The sequence below is a fragment of the Prionailurus viverrinus genome, chromosome D4 (assembly GCF_022837055.1).
Source record: "Prionailurus viverrinus isolate Anna chromosome D4, UM_Priviv_1.0, whole genome shotgun sequence".
Classification (NCBI taxonomy): Eukaryota; Metazoa; Chordata; class Mammalia; order Carnivora; family Felidae; genus Prionailurus; species Prionailurus viverrinus.
In genome coordinates this window covers 14610954-14633512 of record NC_062573.1, presented here as the reverse complement: position 1 = coordinate 14633512, position 22559 = coordinate 14610954, and the positions used below count along the sequence as shown (strand labels likewise).

The following is a 22559-nucleotide window of genomic DNA, read 5'->3' as shown; positions in this document are numbered from 1 at the left end:
GAGGAATTCCTTTGTGTAGAACAATTTTTGTCATATGTTGAGTATGCCAACATTGTCTACATCCACTACTTGCTTTGTCTGTTGTTTGATGTATTTATTACTTTTGAATGCTTTACATCAAGCAATATTTTCAAAAGTATAAAAGTATCAAAGACACCAAACTTTTGATGTCTTTATAAATACACTGGTTTCATCTTCTCATAATTCCATACACATCAAGAAAGAATGGGGGGGAAGAGCTAGTTGTAATTTAGTTACAATGTATCCTTTTACATTTTTTAAGATGTGGGGAAAATGGTGTCATTTAGTGTGGAAAGTAAAGCAGGCATGAATATCCATAGCCACTTCCAAATGACAGATAATTTGGGTTATGAACGCCATTCCTACATGATTTGTAGGATAATCACACATAGTTGTCACTTTGTTGTCCTGATTAATCAATTTGAAGGTGGCCCTTCAACAATACAGGTTTGAACTATGAGGGTCCTTGGATTTTTTTTATAAATACAGTACAATACTATACATGTATTTTCTCTTCCTTGTGACTTTTTAAAAAGATTTTTAAATAATCTCTACATCTAATGTGGGGCTCTAACTCACAACCCCAAGATTAAGAGTCGCATGCTCCACTGACTGAGACCCATAGGCACCCCCTTATGACTTCTTAATAACATTTTCTTTTTTATAGCTTACTTAATTGTAAGAATACAATATACAATACATATAATATAAAAACGTGTTAATCAATGGTTATGTTACCAGTAAGGTTTCCAGTCAATAGTAGGAGGCCATTTATTAGTTAAGTTTTTGGAGAGTTAAGTTAAACATGAATTTTCAACTGCATAGGGCAATGGTGCCCCTAACCCATGTTGCTCAAATGCCAACTATACTCACTCATTTAAAAAATTTGTACTACACAGTGAACAAGTCAATCACATGTGGTTGAGATTTTTCTATCATACTTAAAAAAAACTTTTAGTATTAGGCCTGAACCAAGATGTCCAATGTAATTTTTTTTTTGGAAACATGATTTCTCAAAGTTGTTTCTTGGTATTTATTTTTGGTGCTTAATAGTTTGGGAGCTATTGTTGAAGGCTTCTCAAGTTTAGTACATTCATAGAATTTTTAGGCTTAATGAATTCTATGATGTGTGATGAAACTTTGATTGCTGAATCAAAGTTTTCTCATTCCATTAAAAGGATTTGTGTTCAATATGAATTCTCTGATGAACAATGAGAGTAGATTTCTTGCTGAAAGCTTTTCTACAATTACTACATTCATAGGGTTTTTCTCCAGTATGTATTCTATGATGCACAGTGAGGTGTGACTTCTTACTAAAGGCTTTTCCACACTCAATGCATTCATATGGCTTCATCCCAGTATGGATTCTTTGATGCACAATGAGTTGTGATTTCTGGATAAAAGCTTTTCTGCATTCACTGCATTCATAGGGTTTCTCCCCAGTATGAATTCTCTGATGTTCAATGAACTGTGAGCTCCGGATGAAGGCTTTCCCACAATCATTGCATTGATACCTTTTGTCCCCAGTGTGAGTTCTCTGATGTACAATGAGATCTGACTTTTGAATGAAGGCTTTTTTACATTCATTACACTCAAAGGGTTTCTCCCCAGTGTGAATTCTGTGATGTACACTTAGTTCTGACTTCCTGTTGAAGGCTTTTCCACATTCATTACATCCATGGGGTTTCTCCCCAGTATGAATTCTCTGATGTACAATGAGCTGTGACTGCCAGATGAAGGCTTTCCCACAGTCACTACATTCATATGGTTTCTCCCCAGTATGAGCTCTTTGATGAACACTAAGTGTTGATTTCTTAATGAAAGCTTTCCCACATTTATTGCATTCATATGGTTTTTCCCCTGTGTGAATCCTCTGATGAATAATGAGGTTTGACTTCTGGATGAATGCTTTCCCACATTCATTACATTCATAGGGTTTCTCTCCTGTATGAGTTCTCTAATGTACAGTGAGTTGTGACTTCTGAATAAAGGCTTTTTCACATTCATTACATTTGTATGGTTTCTCTCCAGTATGAATTCTCTGATGTACAATAAGTCCCGACTTTCCACTGAAGGCTTTCCCACACTGAACACATTTATATAATTTCTCACTGGTTAGAATTTTCGGCTGTGCAAAAAGGTGTGGCTTTTGCATGAAGGCTCTGTTGCGTTCACTAGATGTTCTGTTCAGATGAATTCCTTTCCCCAGTGCACTGTTACATTCACAATCTATCTCTTCAGTCAGGGGCTTGTTGTTAATGAATGCAACTTGGTTCAAAAAATTGTCCTGGTTTTCCTGGTGATTTATCTCATCTTCAAGTTTCCAGTCTCCAAAGGTTGAGTATACAATCATGTTATGGAGTACCACTTCTTCAGAAATGCTCTTCTGTGTTGTTAATTCTTTCATTCCAGTTTCAAAGTCTGAAAAAAGCCCAAGTGTAAGTTATCTTACTTCACTCCTGAGCTTTGAAGAATACAAAACACAAAAACAAAAAATAGCATTCTTTGTTTTAATAGAAATAGATAGAAATCTGATAATGAGTACAGTCAGTTTTGAAATAAAGGTAAGCTTCGGGGCGCCTGGGTGGCACAGTCGGTTTAGCGTCCGACTTCAGCCAGGTCACGATCTCACGGTCCATGAGTTCGAGCCCCGCGTCAGGCTCTGGGCTGATGGCTCAGAGCCTGGAGCCTGTTTCCGATTCTGTGTCTCCCTCTCTCTCTGCCCCTCCCCCGTTCATGCTCTCTCTCTGTCCCAAAAATAAATAAACGTTGAAATAAAGGTAAGCTTAAAATTCAAAGATAGAAGAATAAACAGGCATAAAAAAAAAAGTTAGCAAGATGCAATGGAAAAAGAAGAGTTGATGAACTCAGTGTCACAGTCCCACATGGCACCAGCCCCAATGCACCACAAGGCTCGGTGAAGAACAGAGGCAGATCCAAAAATCATTTCAGGAAAGACAAAGGAAGGATGCTAGCAAAGGGGACTGAGAATGAGCAGAAGTGACCAGCAGAAAAATTAAATCCACACTAAACATAAAAACAGTTATAAGTATTTTATAAGTAACCAAGCATATTAGAGCACAACTACAGGATAGGGATTTCCACATATATGCATCTTAAAGAGGCAGATGACATAAAAATGCACGGAATAGGACAGGGTCTATTTAAAGGGGGCGGTTCTGAGGTAGAAAAACAGACAGTTTCAGAGGGAGAAAGAAGGCAAAAAACAAGGAAGACATACCTGCTCATAACTGGGTGGTGGTAATGAGGAAAGAAAGAAAAGGAAAATATGGGTCCTGGAAGACAACGAAAACCACAAAACCAGAAAAGCCAAAACTCTTTTCCAATCCCAAAATAAAAGAAGGAGGGGAAAAGACCTACTATACTAACAGAAAAGAACTCCATAAAATTTAGAAATCTTACCAAAACACTGTGATGTAATAAAATGAACAGAATAAAAGTACAGTCCATAGAGAACTACTACAGAAAATCAGGAAATAAATTTGTGCAGATATCGAGAGGAAACTGTCCCCTGCAAAACACAAAAATAACTAGCCATGAACCAGAAGAAAATATTGTCTGAACTCCAAACAGAATATATTCAAACAAGCATCTGAGGACCTGGAAAACCACTATGAAGCAGAACTTATTTAAAAAAACAAAGAAGCAAACAAAAAAAAAATGGAGAGATGAAAAAGAATTGGTTAAACTCAGGGGGAAAATGAAAGATTAAATTACAAGGTGTGGGCAGGGAGGTAAGAAGAATTTAATAAGAAGCACTGAAAAAAGATAGGAAAACAACCAAGATAATAAAAATGACATAAAGAATCAAGTGAAAATGGTCACAAAGAAAGTAGAAAAAGAAGACTGACAAAGGAAGAATATTTATATTACTGGAGTATCTGAAAACTGAAAAAACACAAAACAGGACATTATAATATCAAGACATATGACACTAAACGGAAGATGAATAAAACAAGGTAATTAAAAAGGATATGAATATCATTTGGTAAGTTACTTTGATAGAGGGCATATCTAAGTCTGGGTAAATGTGTAACGGGAAGAGTATAAGCCCATTTTGGAAGAATAGGGTGCTGTAGAGGTTAGCCAAAGAGAGGTTAACTAATTAAGAATGTCCTGGGGCGCCTGGGTGGCACAGTTGGTTAAGTGTCTGACTTCAGCCAGGTCACGATCTCGTGGTCTGTGAGTTCGAGCCCCGCGTCAGGCTCTGGGCTGATGGCTCAGAGCCTGGAGCCTGTTTCCGATTCTGTGTCTCCCTCTCTCTCTGCCCCTCCCCCGTTCATGCTCTGTCTCTCTCTGTCCCAAAAAAATAAATAAACGTTGAAAAAAAAAAAAAAAAAAAAAAAAAGAATGTCCTAAATGATATGGGCATAAATAAGACACAAAGAACAGATAAGGGGGTTACCTCTCTCTGTAAAAGTTAAGCAAAGAAAATGGATTGCGTGGGTGTTTGCTATGTAGAAGTGTTATTTAGGTATTTGACTATCTCACACCAACAGTCTTCGGCCATTTTGAGACCTCTATGGCCTTAAAAGAATGATTTCCTAAAAAATATTTCAAAGATAAATGTCTCACTAATCAATACTAATCTTGCATCCCTGTTTCCCATATACCAGGTTCTCACTTACCTGGATAGGCCCAATTTGAGATTTCTCCCCCCTCCATCCATGGTTCTCCTTGCTTCAATAAGACTACATCTGACTTCAGATACTGATACCCTGTTTATGGGAAAGGATATAGAACTTGGGCATTAGTGGACATCCAACCATCCTAGAACTCGAGCCCACTACATATGCACCAGAATAGCCAAAATTAAAAAGACTAACATTACCAGGGGTGTCTGGATGGCTTAGTCAGTTAAACGTCTGACTCTTGATTTTGGCTCAGGTCACGATCTCACAGTTACCTGAGTTCTCGAGCCTGGCATCAGGCTCTATGTTGACTGTGTGGAGCCTGCTTGGAATTCTCCTTCTCTCTGCCCCTACCCCGCTTGCACTCTGTCTCATTCAAAATAAATAAATAAACTTTAAAAAAATGCCAACATTACCAAATGTTGATGGAGCTGCCATAATGCTAGTAGGAAATAAACTGGTATAACCTCTATGGAAAACTGCCTGGTAGTATCATCTAAAGCTAAATATACATGTGCCATGATTCAGAAACTCCACTCCTGTATATATACCCAATAGAAATAGAATGTTTATTTCCACTAGAAGGTGTATATAAGAATGTCCATACAGCTTTATTCAATGGCCCAAATCTGAAACAAGCCAGATGACTACCAACAGTAGAATGGATACGTTGATGAATTACTCTAAACTCACTGAATGGAGTATGATGAAACAGTAAGGAGAAACAAGCTACTGTCAATTGCAACAACATGGATGAATTTCACAGATACTATGTTAAACAAAGATGCCAGGGGCGCCCGGGTGGCTCAGTCGGTTAAGCGTCCAACTTCAGCTCAGGTCATGATCTCACAGTCTGTATGTTCAAGCCCTGCATCAGGCTCTGTGCTCACAGCTCAGCGCCTGGAACCTGCTTCAGATTCTGTGTCTCCCTCTCTCTCTGCCTCCCCCCACTGGTTCATGTTCTCTCTTTCTCTCTCTCAAAAACAAATAAAAAATAAACATTAAAAAATTAAAAAAAAAAAAAAAAAAGAAAGATGCCAGACAATAAAAACTTATATACTGTGTGGTTACACTTAGATGAAGTTCAAGAACAGACAAAACTAATCTATGGTGATAAAAGCCACAAGTTGTTATCACAAGTTGAGGAGATAAATGGCAAGGGGTCCATGGGAGCTTGCTAGGGTGCCTGAAATGTTTTATACATTGATCTGGGCAGTGTTTAAATAACATAGGGAAAAAATGCATCAATCTGTACATTTAAGATTCGGGCTATTTACTATATATGTTCTATGTCAACTAATCTTATAAAAACTAGGAACGTAGGCATAGCCCATCATCTTTAACCTCCAAAGAATGAGCAGGATGCATCACCCATTTTCTTTTCATCCAAGTCCACTGGAATATTTGGTACTCAAAATTAATATTCTTTAGACTTTTATAGCTTGAAATGAAGCTCATTAAATACTCAGAGACCCAGCAGTTTTCAGTAAATAAGAAAGGAAAGGCAGGCAATTGGGTACTCTGGTGGTTTTAATATGTTCATAAGTTCTTTGGCACTCTTCCCTTCAAGAGATTCTCTCCTCCCCTTAAACATGGGCTGGACTTAGTAACTCATTTCTAATAAACACAAGAAGGTAGAGGTGATGGTATGTGATTTCAGAGACCTGGTCATAAAAGGCACTGTGACTTCCTCCTGGCTTTCTCTCAGCTCACTCTATCTGGGGGAAGTTTGCCATGTCATAAAAACGGGTGCACATGGTGAGAAATTGAGATCTCTTGCCAATGGACAGCAAGGAACTAAAGGCTCCTGTCAACAGCCATGTGAGTGAGTTATCTCAGAAACTGGATCCTACAGGGGCGCCCTGGTGGCTCCATTGGTTGAGCATTTGACTTTAGCTCAGGTCATGATCTTGCAGTTCGCAAGTTCGAGCCCCACATCAGGCTCACTGCTGTCAGCGTGAGCCTGATGTCCCCCTCTCTCTGTCCCCTTTTCTATGCCCTTGCCTCACTTGCACTCTCCTTTAAAAATAAACAAACAGGGGCGCCTGGGTGGCTCAGTCAGTTGGGCGGCCGACTTCGGCTCAGGTCATGATCTTGCAGTCCGTGAGTTCGAGCCCCGCATCAGGCTCTGTGCTGATAGCTCAGAGCCTGGACCCTGTTTCAGATTCTGTGTCCCCCTCTCTCTGACCCTCCCCCGTTCATGCTCTGTCTCTCTCTGTCTCAAAAATAAATAAATGTTAAAAAAATTTTTTAAAAAAAATTAAAAAAATAAACAAACATAGTGCTCGCTTTGGTAGCACATATACTAAAATTGGAACGATACAGAGAAGATTAGCATGGCCTCTGCGCAAGGATGACATGCAAATTCGTGAAGCATTCCATAAAAAAAAATAATAAAAAAAATGAACAAACATAGTAGAAAGGGGAAGATGACGGCGTAGGAGGATGCTGAGCTCACCTCGTCCTGCTGATCACTTAGATTCCACTCATCTCTGCCTAAATAACCCAGAAAACAGCCATAAGACTAGCAGAATGGACTCTTTGGAGCCAAGTGTAGACAAGAGGCCCATGGAAGAGGGTAGGAAGGGCGGAGAGGCAGTGCATGCTACATGGACTGGTGGGAGGGAGCCGGGCAGTGGAAGGGCAGCCCGCCCAGCAAGGCAGAGCCCCCGAGTCTGACTTGCAAAAGTGGAGGGGCCGAACTGCGTGAGTTCTGACAGCCAGCGGACTTAACATCAGGAATGTTATAAGTCAACAGCTCTGCTTGGAGAGTGGGAGGGCGAGAGGACACCGGTGTCGAGCCCTGGAAGACAGAGCTCAGCTTGGCAGGGAACATAGGCACTGGCCAGTGCCATCTCCCTCTCCCATCCCCCAGCCGAAATCCCAAAGGGAACCAGTTCCCGTCACTGAACTTGCTTGCACCGCGCAAACACCCAATGCTGTGCTTCTGTGGATCCATCCCTCTAATAGATGTGCCTTCCTCCTGGTGCTGCAGGGCCCCTCCCACAGGGGACCACCAATGGCAAAGCGAGCTAAGCCTACCCCTCCCACCCCTGTGCACTCTGCAGATCCACCCCAGCTAATATATCAGATCCCATCAAAGCAGCACCACAAGCCTGGCATTGTGAAAGTAGCCCAGACAGGGGCCACACCACTCCACAGTGAGTCCTGCCCCAGGGAGAGGGGAAGATAAGGTACACACCAGTCTGACTGTGGCCCCAGCGGTGGGCTGGGGACAGACATCAGGTCTGGAAAAAGAGGAAGCTGAGAAAAAGAGATTAAAAAATCCAGGAGTATGAGGGAAGAATTAGAGAACTAAGTGATGCAATCAAACAGAACAATATCCATATAATAGGAATTCCAGAGGAGGAAGACAGAGAGAGAGGCTGAAGGTGTACTTGAACAAATCATAGCTGATAACTACCCTGATGTGGGGAAGGAAAAAGGCATTGAAATCCAAGAGGAACAGAGAACTCCCTTCAGACATACCTTGAATCGATCTTCTGCATGACATATCATAGTGAAACTGGCAAAATACAAGGATAAAGAAAAAATTCTGAAACCAGCGAGGGATAAACGTGCCCTAACATGTAAAGGGAGACCGATAAGTCTAGTGGCAGACTTATCTACTGAAACTTGGCAGGCCAGAAAGGAATGGCAGGAAATCTTCAATGTGATCAACAGAAAAAAATATGCAGCCAAGAATTCTTTATCCAGCAAGTCTATCATTCAGAATAGGAGAGCTAAAGGTCTTCCCAAACAACAAAAAAAAAAAAACGGAAGGAATTCATCACCACTAAACCAGCCTTATAAGAGATCTTAAGGGGGATTCTGTGAATGAAATGTTGCAAGGACCACAGAGTACCAGAGACATCACTACAAGCATGATACCTACAGACATCACAGTGACTCTAAACCTGTATCTTTCAATAATAACATTGAATGTAAATGGACTAAATGCTGCAACCAAAAGACATAGGGTATCAGAATGGATAAAAAACCAAGACCCATCTATTTGCTGTCTACAAGAGACCCATTTTAGACCTGAGGACACCTTCAGATTGAAAGTGAGGGGATGGAGAACTATCTATCATGCTACTGGAAGTCAAAAGAAAGCTGGAGTAGCCATACTTACATCAGACAAACTAGACTTTAAATTAAAGGCTGTAACAAGAGATGAAGAAGGGCATTATATAATAACTACAGGGTCTATCCATCAGGAAGAGCTAACAATTATAAATGTCTATGCACCGAATACGGAAGACCCGAAATACATAAAACAATCACAAACATAAGCAACCTTATTGATAAGAATGTGGTAATTGCAGGGGACTTTAATACTCCACTTACAACAATGGATAGATCATCTAGATACAGGATCACTAAAGAAACAAGGGCCCTGAATGATACATTGGATCAGATGGACTTGACAGATATATTTAGAACTCTGCATCCCAAAGCAACAGAATATACTTTCTTCTCGAGTGCATATGGAACATTCTCCAAGATCACATACTGTGTCACAGAACTGCCCTTCATAAGTATAAAAGAATTGAGATCACACCATGCACACTTTCAGACCACAATGCTATGAAACTTGAAATCAACCACAGGAAAAAGTCTGGAAAACCTCCAAAAGCATGGAGGTTAAAGAACACCCTACTAAAGAATGAATGGGTCAACCAGGCAATTAGAGAAGAAATTAAAAAATATATGGAAACAAATTAAAATGAAAATACAACAATCCAAATGCTTTGGGATGCAGCGAAGGCAGTCCTGAGAGGAAAATACATTGCCATCCAGGCCTATCTCAGGAAACAAGAAAAATCCCAAATACAAAATCTAACAGCACACCTAAAGGAAATAGAAGCAGAACAGCAAAGACACCCTAAACCCAGCAGAAGAAGAGATATAATAAAGATCAGAGCAGAAATAAACAATATAGAATTTTAAAAAATTGTAGAGCAGAGCAATGAAACCAAGAGTTGGTTTTTTTGAAAAAATAAACAAAATTGACAAACCTCTAGCCAGCCTTCTCAAAAAAAAAAAAAAGGGAGATGACTCAAATAGATAAAATCATGAATGAAAATGGAATTATCACAACCAATCCCTCAGAAACACAAGCAATTATCAGGGAATACTATGAAAAATTATATGCCAACAAACTGGACAACCTGGAAGAAATGGACAAATTCCTAAGCACCCACACACTTCCAAAACTCAAACAGGAAGAAATAGAAAACTTGAACAGACCCATAACCAGCAAAGAAATTGAATCAAAAATCTCCCAACAAATAAGAGTCCAGGACCAGATGGCTTCCCAGGGGAGTTCCACCAGACATTTAAAGCAGAGATAATACCTATCCTTCTCAAGCTGTTCCAAAAAATAGAAAGGGAAGAAAAACTTCCAGACTCATTCTATGAAGCCAGAATTACTTTGATTCCTAAACCAGACAGAGACCCAGCAAAAAAAGAGAACCACAGGCCAATATCCCTGATGAATATGGATGCAAAAATTCTCAATAAGACACTACAAATCGAATTCAACAGCATATAAAAAGAACTATTCACCATGATCAAATGGGATTCATTCCTGGGATGCAGGGCTGCTTCAACATTCACAAATCAATCAATGTGATACATCCCATTAATAAAAGAAAAGATAAGAGCCATATGATCTTGTCAATCGATGCAGAAAAAGCATTTGACAAAATTCAGCATCCTTTCTTAATAAAAACCCTTGAGAAAGTCGGGATAGAAGGAACATACTTAAACATCATAAAAGCCATTTATGAAAAGCCCACAGCTAATATCATCGTCAATGGGGAAAAACTGAGAGTTTTCCGCCTGAGATCAGGAACACGACAGGGATGTCCACTCTCACCGCTGTTGTTTAACAGTGTTGGAAGTGCTATTATCAGCTATCAGACAACAAAAGGAAATCAAGGCATCAAAATTGGCAAAGAAAGTCAGAAAGAAATTGGCAAAGAAATCAGCTGCATTTCAGTTTTGCAGATGACATGATCTTATACATGCAAAACCTGATAGACTCCACCAAAAGTCTGCTAGAACTGATACATGAATTCAGCAAAGTCGCAGGATACAAAACCAATGTACAGAAATCAGCCGCATTCTTATACACTAATAATGAATCAACAGAAAGACAAATACAGAAACTGATCCCATTCACAATTGCACCAAGAAGCATAAAATACCTAGGAATAAACCTAACCAAAGATGTAAAAGATATGTATGCTGAAAACTATAGAAAGCTTATGAAGGAAATTGAAGAAGATATAAAGAAATGGAAAAACATTCCATGCTCATAGACTGGAAGAATAAATATTGTTAAAATGTCAATACTACCCAAAGCAATCTACATACACATTCAATGCAATCCCAATCAAAATTGCATCAGCTTTCTTCTTGAAGCTAGAACAAGCAATCCTAAAATTTGTATGGAACCACAAAAGACCCCGAATAGCCAAAGTGGTAGTGAAGAAGACCAAAGCGGGAGGCATCACAATCCCAGACTTTAGCCTCTACTACAAAGCTGTAATCATCAAGACAGCATGGTATTGGCACAAAAACAGACACATAGACCAATGGAATAGAATAGAAACCCCAGAACTAGACCCACAAACGTATGGCCAACTAATCTTTGACAAAGCAGGAAAGAACATCCAATGGAAAAAAGACAGTCTCTTTAACAAATGGTGCTGGGAGAACTGGACAGCAACATGCAGAAGATTGAAACTAGACCACTTTCTCACACCATTCACAAAAATAAACTCAAAATGGATAAAGGACCTGAATGTGAGACAGGAAACCATCAAAACCCTAGAGCAGAAAGTAGGAAAAGACCTCTCTGACCTCAGAAGCAGCAATTTCTTACTTGACACATCCCCAAAGGCAAGGGAATTAAAAGCAAAAATGAACTATTGGGACCTCATGAAGACAAAAAGCTTCTGCAATGAAAAGGAAACAATCAACAAAACTAAAAGGCAACCAACGGAATGGGAAAAGATATTTGCAAATGACATATCAGACAAAGGGCTAGTATCCAAAATCTATAAAGAGCTCACCAAACTCCACACCTGAAAAACAAACAATCCAGTGAAGAAATGGGCAGAAAACATGAATAGACACTTCTCTAAAGAAGACATCCGGATGGCCAACAGGCACATGAAAAGATGCTCAACGTCGCTCCTCATCAAGGAAATACAAATCAAAACTACACTCAGATATCACCTCAAGCCAGTCAGAGTGGCCAAAATGAACAAATCAGGAGACTATAGATGCTGGAGAGGTTGTGGAGAAACGGGAACCCTCTTGCACTGTTGGTGGGAATGCAAACTGGTGCAGCCGCTCTGGAAAAGTGTGGAGGTTCCTCAAAAAATTAAAAATAGACCTACCCTATGACCCAACAATAGCACTGCTAGGAATTTACCCTAGGGATACAGGAGTGCTGATGCATAGGGGCACTTGTACCCCCAATGTTTATAGCAGCACTTTCAATAATAGCCAAATTATGGAAAGAGCCTAAATGTCCATCAACTGATGAATGGATAAAGAAATTGTGGTTTATATACACAATGGAGTACTACGTGGCAATGAGAAAGAATGAAATATGGCCCTTTGTAGCAACGTGGATGGAACTGGAGAGTGTTATGCTAAGTGAAATAAGTCATACAGAGAAAGACAGATACCATATGTTTTCACTCTTATGTGGATCCTGAGAAACTTAACAGAAGACCATGAGGGAGGGGAAGGCATAAAAAAAAAAAAAAAAAAAAAAAGGTTAGAGAGGGAGGGAGCCAAAACATAAGAGACTCTTGAAAACTGAGAACAAACTGAGAGTTGATGGGGGGTAGAAGGGAGGGGAGGGTGGGTGATGGGCACTGAGGAGGGCACCTGTTGGGATGAGCACTGGGTGTTATATGGAAACCAATTTGACAATAAATTTCATATTTAAAAAAATAAACAAACAAACATAAACGATTTTTTTAATTAAAAATAAATAAATTGCAACTTCTTTAAAAAAAAAAAGTAAAGAAAAGAAATGGATCCTACTCTGTCAGTCAAGCCTTCAGATGACTGCAGTCCCTGCTAATATCTGATTACAACCATAGCGGACCACATGCCAGAACCACCCAGCTAAGCCCTTCCAAATTCCTGACCTACAGAAATTGTTAGTAAAAATTGTTTGTTTTAAGCTACTAAGTTTTGAAGTGATTGTTACATAGCAATAGGTAATTAGTCCCTGGTATCCTCTGAGTGATGTCCTTACCTGTGAGGAATAAGCTTAGGAATTCCCTGAGCCTGTACTGATGGGCTAACAAGGCATAAAGAATTACAAAGCCATGGGATGCTCACACCCAAGCTTGGGTAAACAAGATTAGGCCCCCAGAACAAAACGGGGGGGGGGAATGCCCCCAGAATAGAAAGGGGGGCAAAAACCCCCTCTACAAAGGTATATGAGGTAAGCAAGATTAGGTATTCAGGGAAAAAGCACCCCCAATTTAGTACTATGGCAGAAAGCTGCTTTCACAGGAAGGACCAAATTAGGTAAACAGGTAAATAGGGCTATAGACTGCTGTGCTGCAAGTGATGCTGCCCAGAAGGGAGCTGATTCACAAAAGAAAGGTGCCTTGTTAACCCTGAAGTGCTCTATCTGTCTTATCCCCTGGGCTAGCTAGGATAAACAGACACAGCGCCTCCTGTCTGCTGTTAACCATCTGCCCATCTGCCTGGTGCCAGGATTTTGTTTTATATTGAGCCAAACCCCCAAACACCGTATATCTTCAAAACCCCCTTTCCCTCATGCCCATGAGTTAATGTTCACAGATTCATTGTCTCTTCATGCATGCCCATCACATTTGTAAGCCTTCTGATCTTAATACATATGCAGCAAGGTCCCTTATTTGGGGCTCTTGTCTTTTCCCGGACATTAGCCATCTCTCATATTTTAATCCTGTCTCTGCTTTCTTGCTGGCCAAGAAAGAACTTTAGACTCAGAGTCTATGACACTTACCCACTGAGACAAGGTTGCTATAGTTCTCCAGCATCACATCCCTGTACAGGTTTCTTTGAGCAGAATCCAGCTGCTGCCACTCCTCCCAAGTGAAGTCCACAGTCACATCCTTGAATGACACAAATCTCTGTACAGGACGTTCCTGTTCAATCTAAAGTGAAAAACGCTATGTGATATGTAAAGCATGTACCAGGAGTCACTGCTGTTTTAATCATGCAGAGTCCATCTTAATAAATTAAAGATGTTTATACTATGAGGCCAGTTTTACTATGTGGGAGAAGCAGAACACCTATTAGGAAACCTTTACTATGGAGAATCATTCATCCTCTCTTTCCATCAATAAGCACTTATTAGGCAACCACACAGCCAGCATTATTTGGTGCTCAGAATACTAGTATGAACAAAAGACAGGAAGTTTACAGACTAGTAGATGGAGGCAAACAAGTAAATATATAAAAGCTACAGGGTGTTAAATAAGTTATAATACAAATAGGAAAGAAAGAATGATTCTATTTTGGGAGGTTGAGTTGGGCTTTGTAGAAGATGTAGTTAGGCAAAATGAATAATGAAAAATGTAAAAATAATTTAAAAAAAAGTAAAGATAAAATAACTTTTTTGAAATGTAAAAAACGAATGGCGTAAACTCCAGTAAGATATGGAAGAGGAAGAAATATCATTCTAGATGGAGAAAGGAGTATGAAAAAAGCTATGGTGACATGAAAAAGAACATGGCAAACTCACAGAATTTTAAGTACTTCAAAATAATGCTCTCAGAAATCATTTATTCATATGCTTTCACAATTTTTACATATCTGCATGTCACTTGCACTATTACTGACTTAAGAGTTTCAATTCAACTTTTTGACTTAAATTCATGATTTTAGGGGCGCCTGGGTGGCGCAGTCGGTTAAGCATCCGACTTCAGCCAGGTCACGATCTCGCGGTCCGTGAGTTCGAGCCCCGCGTCAGGCTCTGGGCTGATGGCTCAGAGCCTGGAGCCTGTTTCCGATTCTGTGTCTCCCTCTCTCTCTGCCCCTCCCCCGTTCATGCTCTGTCTCTCTCTGTCCCAAAAATAAATAAAACGTTGAAAAAAAAATCTTTAAATTCATGATTTTAAAAGGAAACCACTATAGGGAAAACCAGTATCAGTTCATAAAGTGAAGACAACAAAAATCTGTAAAACAAGTATATACTGATGAAATGCCATACATGGGATTTGCTTTAAAATGCTCTAGAGAACAGGGGTGCCTGGGTGGCTCAGTCGGCTAAGCACCTGACTTTGGCTCAGGTCATGATCTCATGGGAGTTGAAGCCTCATGTCAGGCTCTGTGCTGACAGCTCAGAGCCTGGAGCCTGCTTCGGATTCTGTGTCTCCCCTCTCTCCAATTATATGAAATATCTAGAATAAGCAAACTCACAGAGCCAGAAGTAGTTTTGAGGTGACCGAGGGCTGTGGGGGTAAGGTAGAAAAGTGAGTTATCGCTCAATGGGTACAGAGTTTCTGTTTGGAGTGACGAAAAAGTTTTGGAAATAGTGGTGATGGATTCACACATTGTGAACATAATTAATACTACTGAATTGCACACTTAAAAATGATTAAAATGGCAAATTTTATGTTATATGCATTTTACCATAAAAATTCTATTGGTCCAAATTAACTTTGAGATAGCCTATTATAATAGATCTTGTAGATCTGGCCAAGTGGCAATAATGACTAGGCAATTAGATTTCAGTGGGATGACGGTGGCTCAGATAAAAACCATGAGGCATGGAATTCAAGCTGAGAAAAGCGAGAAGTAAGAAGTAGGGAGTGGGGTGTAAAGGACACTGAAAAAGTGGAGGATCAATGGATCGGAGCTTTGGATGGAAGTGGAGAATTACTGGAGTCAAGGTACTACCGTAAACAAACCAGAAACAGAAATAATGGCCAGAATGAAATGCTTGGAGGTACAGTTATTGGTGATTATATATCTAGAATAGGACTATGGAAGATGGTTGAGATGGGATAGAGGAAAACAATGTCCGGAAATGAGGAGATAACACTGGTACTGGAAGCAGAAGGAGTTAAAAGTCCCCAGAAGAAGAAAGACAAGACAGAGCTTCTGTGAGAAGTCATTTTAGGCCCCCAACTGTTTTCCCTCGATCTACGCCCTCTGGGTTCTACTTGCCTGTGCACATTTCTTGCAGAGCTTCCTAAGGTTAGAATTAAATGCAAAAACCTCAGTAGTTAAGGATTTTAAGGGAACAAGGGAATGCAGAAAACTAACAGTCTCTTCCAGGCTAGGAAACAGCCTAACCGTAAATCAATGGTAAAACTCCCAGTGCTGTTTCAAAAGTAAGCAAGGCCCTGAATTTCTTACCCAAGGTAAGGAACCCAAGACCCCATCCAGTTTTTACTGGCTCTCAGAGCTTGCCCACAGCCCCTTACCCTTGTCTGACTTCTCCACTATAATGTTAAAGTGTCTGCCCTAAAAGAAGCACAAGCTTCCTCAAGGTTAACATATGATGCATGCATAGGCATGTTTTCTAAGTACGCCTCTACAAACTTCTGCCTGCCTTTACATGCAATGGCAAAGCTCCACTTTCTGAATATTCATCCTAAACCCTAAATAAAAAGAGCCCACACACCCCTGCTCAGGGTGTCACAGCTTTGGAAGTTATTCCCTGGGATCTCCTTATTTACTGCAAATAAAAGTTTCCTTTGTGCAATAACTCTACCTGGTGTAGTTTCTATCTCTGACTCACCAAGGAGCAAACTCATGTTAGTTCGGTTACAGTACCAAAAGTACAGTGATAATGTGATTTATCATAAATTTATATTTGGTCTTTGTAGTTCCTAGCATAGAGCTCCTAAAACCCTTGGAGGGGTGCCTGGGTGGCTACGCCGGTGGTTAAGCATCCGACTTCGGCTAACCATGGTCTCATGGTTCGTGGGTTCGAGCCCCGAGTCAGGCTCTGTGCTGACAGCTCAGAGCCTGGAGCCTTCTTTGGATTCTGTGTCTCCCTCTCTCTCAAAAATAAACATAAAAAAAATTAAAACCCTTGGAATTTCCTGTGCTGAAAGCGATAAAGTTCTCTTATTATGTTAATGAGATGGCTTGGGGGGGGGGGTGGGCACCTAAGGAGAGGGTGGCTGGTCACCAGGGGAGCCAACCAAGAATAGAGAATTGAAACTTCCAGTCCTACTCCTGATTTTTGGAGAGGGAGGTGGAGTTGGGAGGTTCAATGGATCACCAATGGCCAATGATTTAATCAATCATGCCCATATAACAAAGCCTCCACAAAGACCCAAGTGGAGAGAATTCAGAGAACCTCCAAGTTCATAAACCAGAATGCTTCCACATGCCATGTGCCAGGTTCCAGGCCTTGAACTCCATTCTCCTTTGTTCAGGACCCTGTCTTATATATGTCTTCATCTGACTGTTGATTTGTATCCTTTAATATCCTTTGTAATAAACTGGCAATCTAGTGGGTAAATTGGTTTTCTGAGTCCTCATTATGAGCCACTCTAGCAAATTAATAAAACCAAAGGAGGGGGTTGTGGGAACCTCTGTTTATAGCTAGTCAGTCAGAAGCAGAGGTAACAACTTAAGACTAGTGACCGTGTAATGGAACCTGGTCTGGATCACCCAGCAGAAGAACCAAATGGCACTCAGAGATCTTGGAAGGCAGGAGGTTTATTTCACACCAACACGCTACAGGAGATCACTCTCCAGAGGTCTGAGCCCTGAGTGAACAGGCGGGAACAATTTATAGTCTGTTACTTCCACATTCCACATTAGTACTAATCTGGTGCATGTGTGCGGCAAGCAGAGTAGGAAGAAGAACCTGGAAGGGGACCTTTGGTCGGGGACTGGAATTTTTCTATCAGTCCTGTCGGCCATCCTATAACAGATTTTTCTCTACCGATCAGAATCTGAAGTGAAGGGCAGTCTTGTGGGAGCCCTTGACCTATAGTATCTGATACTACCTCTAGGTGGGTAGTGATGAGGGAGCATGCGGCAAGCTGGGGGCAAAATACAGGCTGGCACACCATCCCTCCCACCCAGCGGAATATGTGTGATATTCTTGGACACTGCTAGCTACCCAAGAACAAAGAACAAAGGAAAGGGGTTTAAGTGCTTGCCATGGTAATGTGGCAAATGAAAAATTCGCTTACTGCCTATAGCCCACTGACAAGTCCTTGAGATTAGCAGAGTGACCTCCCTCTAGAAGCTCAGCTGCCTCAAGGATGACCCTTTGCTGGGGGCAAAAGAGAACATTAGCTTAACATTATCCCAACCTCGAGGATCCTGTAAGTCTACTTCCTTTATCTCAACTGCCCCAAGATATATGCTGGCAATCATACTCCAAGCTTATGGCCCCCTGATATATATCGGAAGGTTCTCACGACTGTGGTTTTATTAAACAGTAATAAATGGCACTTCCCTAGCAACAGCTAGCCCCTCAAGGTCCTGGAACCTTGCTTCCAAAATTCCTTAGAGACTTACTCTACCCTGATCCTCTCCCAACCTGAGGGCATATAATGAGTTACCCGTCATGACCCCAGTGCAGCTCTTTCTACCCACAGGCCCTGTTCCCATGCTTTGATAAGATCGCCTTTTTGCACCAAAGACATCTTCAAGAATTCTTTCTTGGCCGTTGGCTCCAGACCACCCCACCATCACCCCCAAACTTCATCAGGTAGTGTCAAAATTGAGCTGAATTGTAGGACAAAGAGCTGGTGTCAGAAGATTGCTCGGTGGTATAGGAAAGAACCCCCACACATTAGAATTGGGTGCAGAAGTACAGGTACATAACCCAGTAGTCCCCAGACTTTTAAAATCAGACACTGGATACTGTGATACAATAAGAAATATATATTTTGGTCTTCATCCCTGGCTCCTAGTCAGAATTCCTAAAACTTTTGTAATTTCCTAAGCAATAAAGGTGTGATAAGCATCTTTTGTTCTAGTATTTGGTCTTTGACTCTGGTTCTTGACACAGGGCTCCTAAAATCCTCGGAATTTCTTGGGTGATAGGAGTGTCTTTTGTTCTAGTGAGGTGACTCTTGATATTTTTCAGTTAAAAAACAAGCACGTACATCAATAATACATACCTTTTTCAAAAAAAAAACCCCATAAATTATATACAAACACTTCAACACTGAGATATTATGACATTAAGAATATATGTACGTAATTCTCTTTTCTCCCCATACCCCAGTGCATCATCTTGCCCATCTTCTAGGAATGGATGCTCCCCACTTCGAAGACAACTATACTCACTCCAACTGTGTGCTACATGGTGGGTATAACCAATGGAACATTACAGATAAAAATTCAATAATATACGCCTTCAAATAAAAACATTTAAAACCATATGACAATCATAACCATTAAGATGTTTGCTAGCAGTGTTTAGCTGAGCAATAAACCAACAGAAACGAGCAAATTCACTTGATTTCCACTATCCACGAGGCATACTCACTTGATATACACTTTGAGGGTCTCAACCTATTGCGTTTTAAAGGAAAAATATTTGATTATTTATTGGTTAAAAACTGCAAATTAAAATTGATACTATTATGATCTTTAATAATGTTAATTCCTTGGGCCAATTTTACAACCTTTAATTTGTGAATCAAGGTAAATTTTTTAGCAGCTATGTACTTGGGTCCCATGATTTTACTGCCTTCAAATTGGACTACGCCTTGTTATTATGCCCTATTGTTATTTTGAGCGACGGTTTAAGAAATAGCTATGGAGAAGCCTCCTACAGAATTTATCAAGGGTTGGTTAAGTGTTAAGGATACTGCCTACTACATCATATGTATGCAGACCCATCAAGAGAATAACTTTAAACCTAAATGACAAAAATGCTTTCATTCCCTCAAGAAAATATCATAATGTGTAATGGAAATCATATCTTTGCAGATGATATGCTCAACTTTAATGAACTATGAAAAACTATGAACTTGTATCACTATATTTCGCATTTCCTTGGTCTAGACCTTCTGTTTTATTTTCCCTGATTTCTATTTACATTTTTTTCATTTAATTGAATTAATTCTTTTAAACTGCCTCAAATACAATGGAAAACAAAATGGGGTATAAATAACTCACTTACCTGAGACTTGGTCATTTTCTGTTGCTCTTCAGAAGGCACAGATATCTGTAAAGACAGAGCTGGGATGAGCAGGGAGGGGATAAAAAGAAGACCACCTTAAGAGTCTGGGCCTGACCTGTGAATTCCTGCCCCTTTCAAAAGTGTCTTTCAGAGAGACCACAAAAGATTATGCTGTGATAACATCAACTTATTAACTTACAGTTCTGAAAAGGTCAGGTCATGGTATGTTTTACCTTTGTGAATGTGTATTCCTTTATACATTTGAAAAGTTTCTCCTCCTCCTTTGGTCCCATAAATCTATAATTAGATATTTATCCTAAAAAAAAAAAAAAAAGCAAGGACACACATAAAGATATATATGCAAGGATATTCATCACAATGCTGCTTTATCACTACCTAGATGTTCAAAAATAGGGACTGGTTAAATCAGTTATGGAAGGACAGAATACCAGACAATCATTAAAGTATCTTAGAGAAGAATTTACAGACTTGGAAAAATGTTCTTGTTGTATTACAAAGGAAGAAAAATAGGTTATAAAACAATATATATACTGAAAATAAATATATTTGAAAGGAACAAAAATATGTCTGAAAGGACATACATCAAAATGTTATGGTTACCTTTGGTGGTAGGATTAAAAGTGATTTCTATTGACTTGTATTTAGCATTTTCATTTTCCAGTTTTTCTAAAATAAACGGCTACTTTTTAAATTAAAAAAAAAAAGATTGTTATTTTTAGCAGCTATTGTCCTACTGACCTCTTAACCCAAACTCTTATCAATGAAGTCCTAAAGGGCACAATTCACTAGCTTGATACATTTAATAAGCTGTAACAGTCACTGTCATCAATAGACTTATAGGACCACTTCAAATGTATAGGCTCAGTTCAAATGTGGCCTCCTCTAGAAAGCCTTTCCTGGATAGAATCAGCTATTCCTTCCTCTGACTTTCCCTTAGTTTGCAACACTCTGCTACAAGGGCTTCCTGATACAAATTTAGGGCAAGGGAAGATGCAGTCTGAACTAGGACCACAGCAGTGGGAATGGGGAGGACAAACTGGAGAGATGTCAGGGAGGCTAAATCACCATGATCAGAAGATTGATTGGACATGGGGAGAAGAAGGCTGGGGAGAAAACTAGATGTCTACAGGATTTTTACTATGGCCATCTGAAGTAAGAGTGACTCTTCATGATGATGAACATAGTAGGATGAGCAGGTGAACTATGGAGAACTAAGAAGATATATTCTATTTCTATCATGTTAAGATTGAGGTTCTGTGAGTGAACCCCACAGAGATGTGTAGGAGACAGCTGGCTACTGTGAATCTGGAGCTTATTAGAAATGTCTAGGCTGGTGCTATAGATTGGCAAGTCATGGCTTTCAAGGTGGAAGGTGATGCCATGAGTGTGGTTGAAACTGTCCAGAGAGAGCACATGCATTGAAAGAAGACAGGGAGAAAGCAAAGGAGCTTTGAGAGAGGGTTTTTGAGAGACTTTGGCTTGAAGTACTTAGCTAGCTACCAGACAGTAGCAGAGAATATAAACTGCCTCAAGTCTATTGACCAGATAGATCCAAGAGTGGAAACAAAACCTTTGGGGGAAGGATGGGAACTCTCCCTGACCCTCACATCCTTACAGGCATAAACCCATTCAAGAAAACCCAGCACAATACGCGTGTGGAATGCAGCCTGAATGCAAACCGTTACAATTCAGGGCTGGAGCCCCAATCACTAGTCGCAAACCATCTGCTCCCTAAGCTATCACACAGGCTCCTAACAGCTGCCCAATACAGCCCCCCACACATTGACCTAACATAACCCTAAAGACGGATATCTGTCTTCAGGGCCCAATCATTGATTTCTATGTGACCCCAACCCGAAGGACTCAGAATCACAAAGACACGCTCCATCACTAGTCCCACAAATTCCCAATCAGTCGCTGACCCTCCTCAGAGTCCACTACTACCAGCAGCATCACTAAATACCAACCTATACCGGGCGGCAATCGTGATTTGGGGCAGGCCCGCTTAATTACTAACCAAAGACCGAAAATTACGGACCGCTAGAGATGCTCAATCGCTGATCAAACATGATGCCCTTGCTCCCAATACCGCAGCCAGTGACTGAAACCTCGTTTTCTGTGAACCGGACCCCTCAACTCCCAGCCTCTCCTGCGGGGACCTCAGCTGACCGACAAGGCCACCCCCTCCCACCGTGAGGGATGCGGACTCTCGGGTGTTAACGGCGGAAGCAGGCGCAGCCCTCGACCTGCTTCTATCGCGAGACTTTCCGGGTGTTTAGTCGGGCTGAGCCAGGAAGATTAATATGGCTGCGCCTAGTGAGCGGAGAGTGTGACGGAATGGGAGGCGCCATATTTCGAGTAGGTGTTAGGGCCGTACAGCAGAGAATCCTGAGAGCAAAGCAAGGTAGAAGTGGGATACGGGAGCTACAGAAAAGATGTACTGGGACAATGCGGGAGCAACAAAGAATCCCAGGTTTCTGAGGATAGAGTCAGGGAACCGCTCCCGCTAAGATGTGTAGAAAAGAGACACGCAGTGCAAGGTGCAGATAAAGATGGGGAAGTGGGGTGGGGGAATAGGAGAAGCCGCTCCCGTTATTAAGCCAAAGAGGAGCGTGAGGCTCAGCCAGAGTCAGTTGATCTACAACACATTGCCTCACTTCCCCAATATTAGGTATAATAATGATAAAATATGCTTACTGAGGTAGGTTATTTAATTTAGGTTT

General features: G+C 40.6%; 1 protein-coding gene and 1 non-coding gene across 2 annotated transcripts; one reads left to right on the top strand and one right to left on the bottom strand.

Annotated features, from left to right (window-relative positions):
* Nucleotides 1-630: 630 nt before the first annotated feature.
* Nucleotides 631-22027, bottom strand: LOC125150512 (zinc finger protein OZF-like). Its single transcript, XM_047830483.1, is given in 6 exon segments — nucleotides 631-2442; nucleotides 4671-4760; nucleotides 13708-13858; nucleotides 19816-19860; nucleotides 20049-20131; nucleotides 21875-22027. Coding segments are annotated over 5 exon segments (1596 nt in total). The 5' UTR covers nucleotides 20109-20131; nucleotides 21875-22027; the 3' UTR covers nucleotides 631-1192.
* On the top strand, nucleotides 6955-7061 carry LOC125151082 (U6 spliceosomal RNA). The gene has a single exon (XR_007146629.1). It is a non-coding gene; the product is annotated as a U6 spliceosomal RNA (small nuclear RNA).
* Nucleotides 22028-22559: the final 532 nt, after the last annotated feature.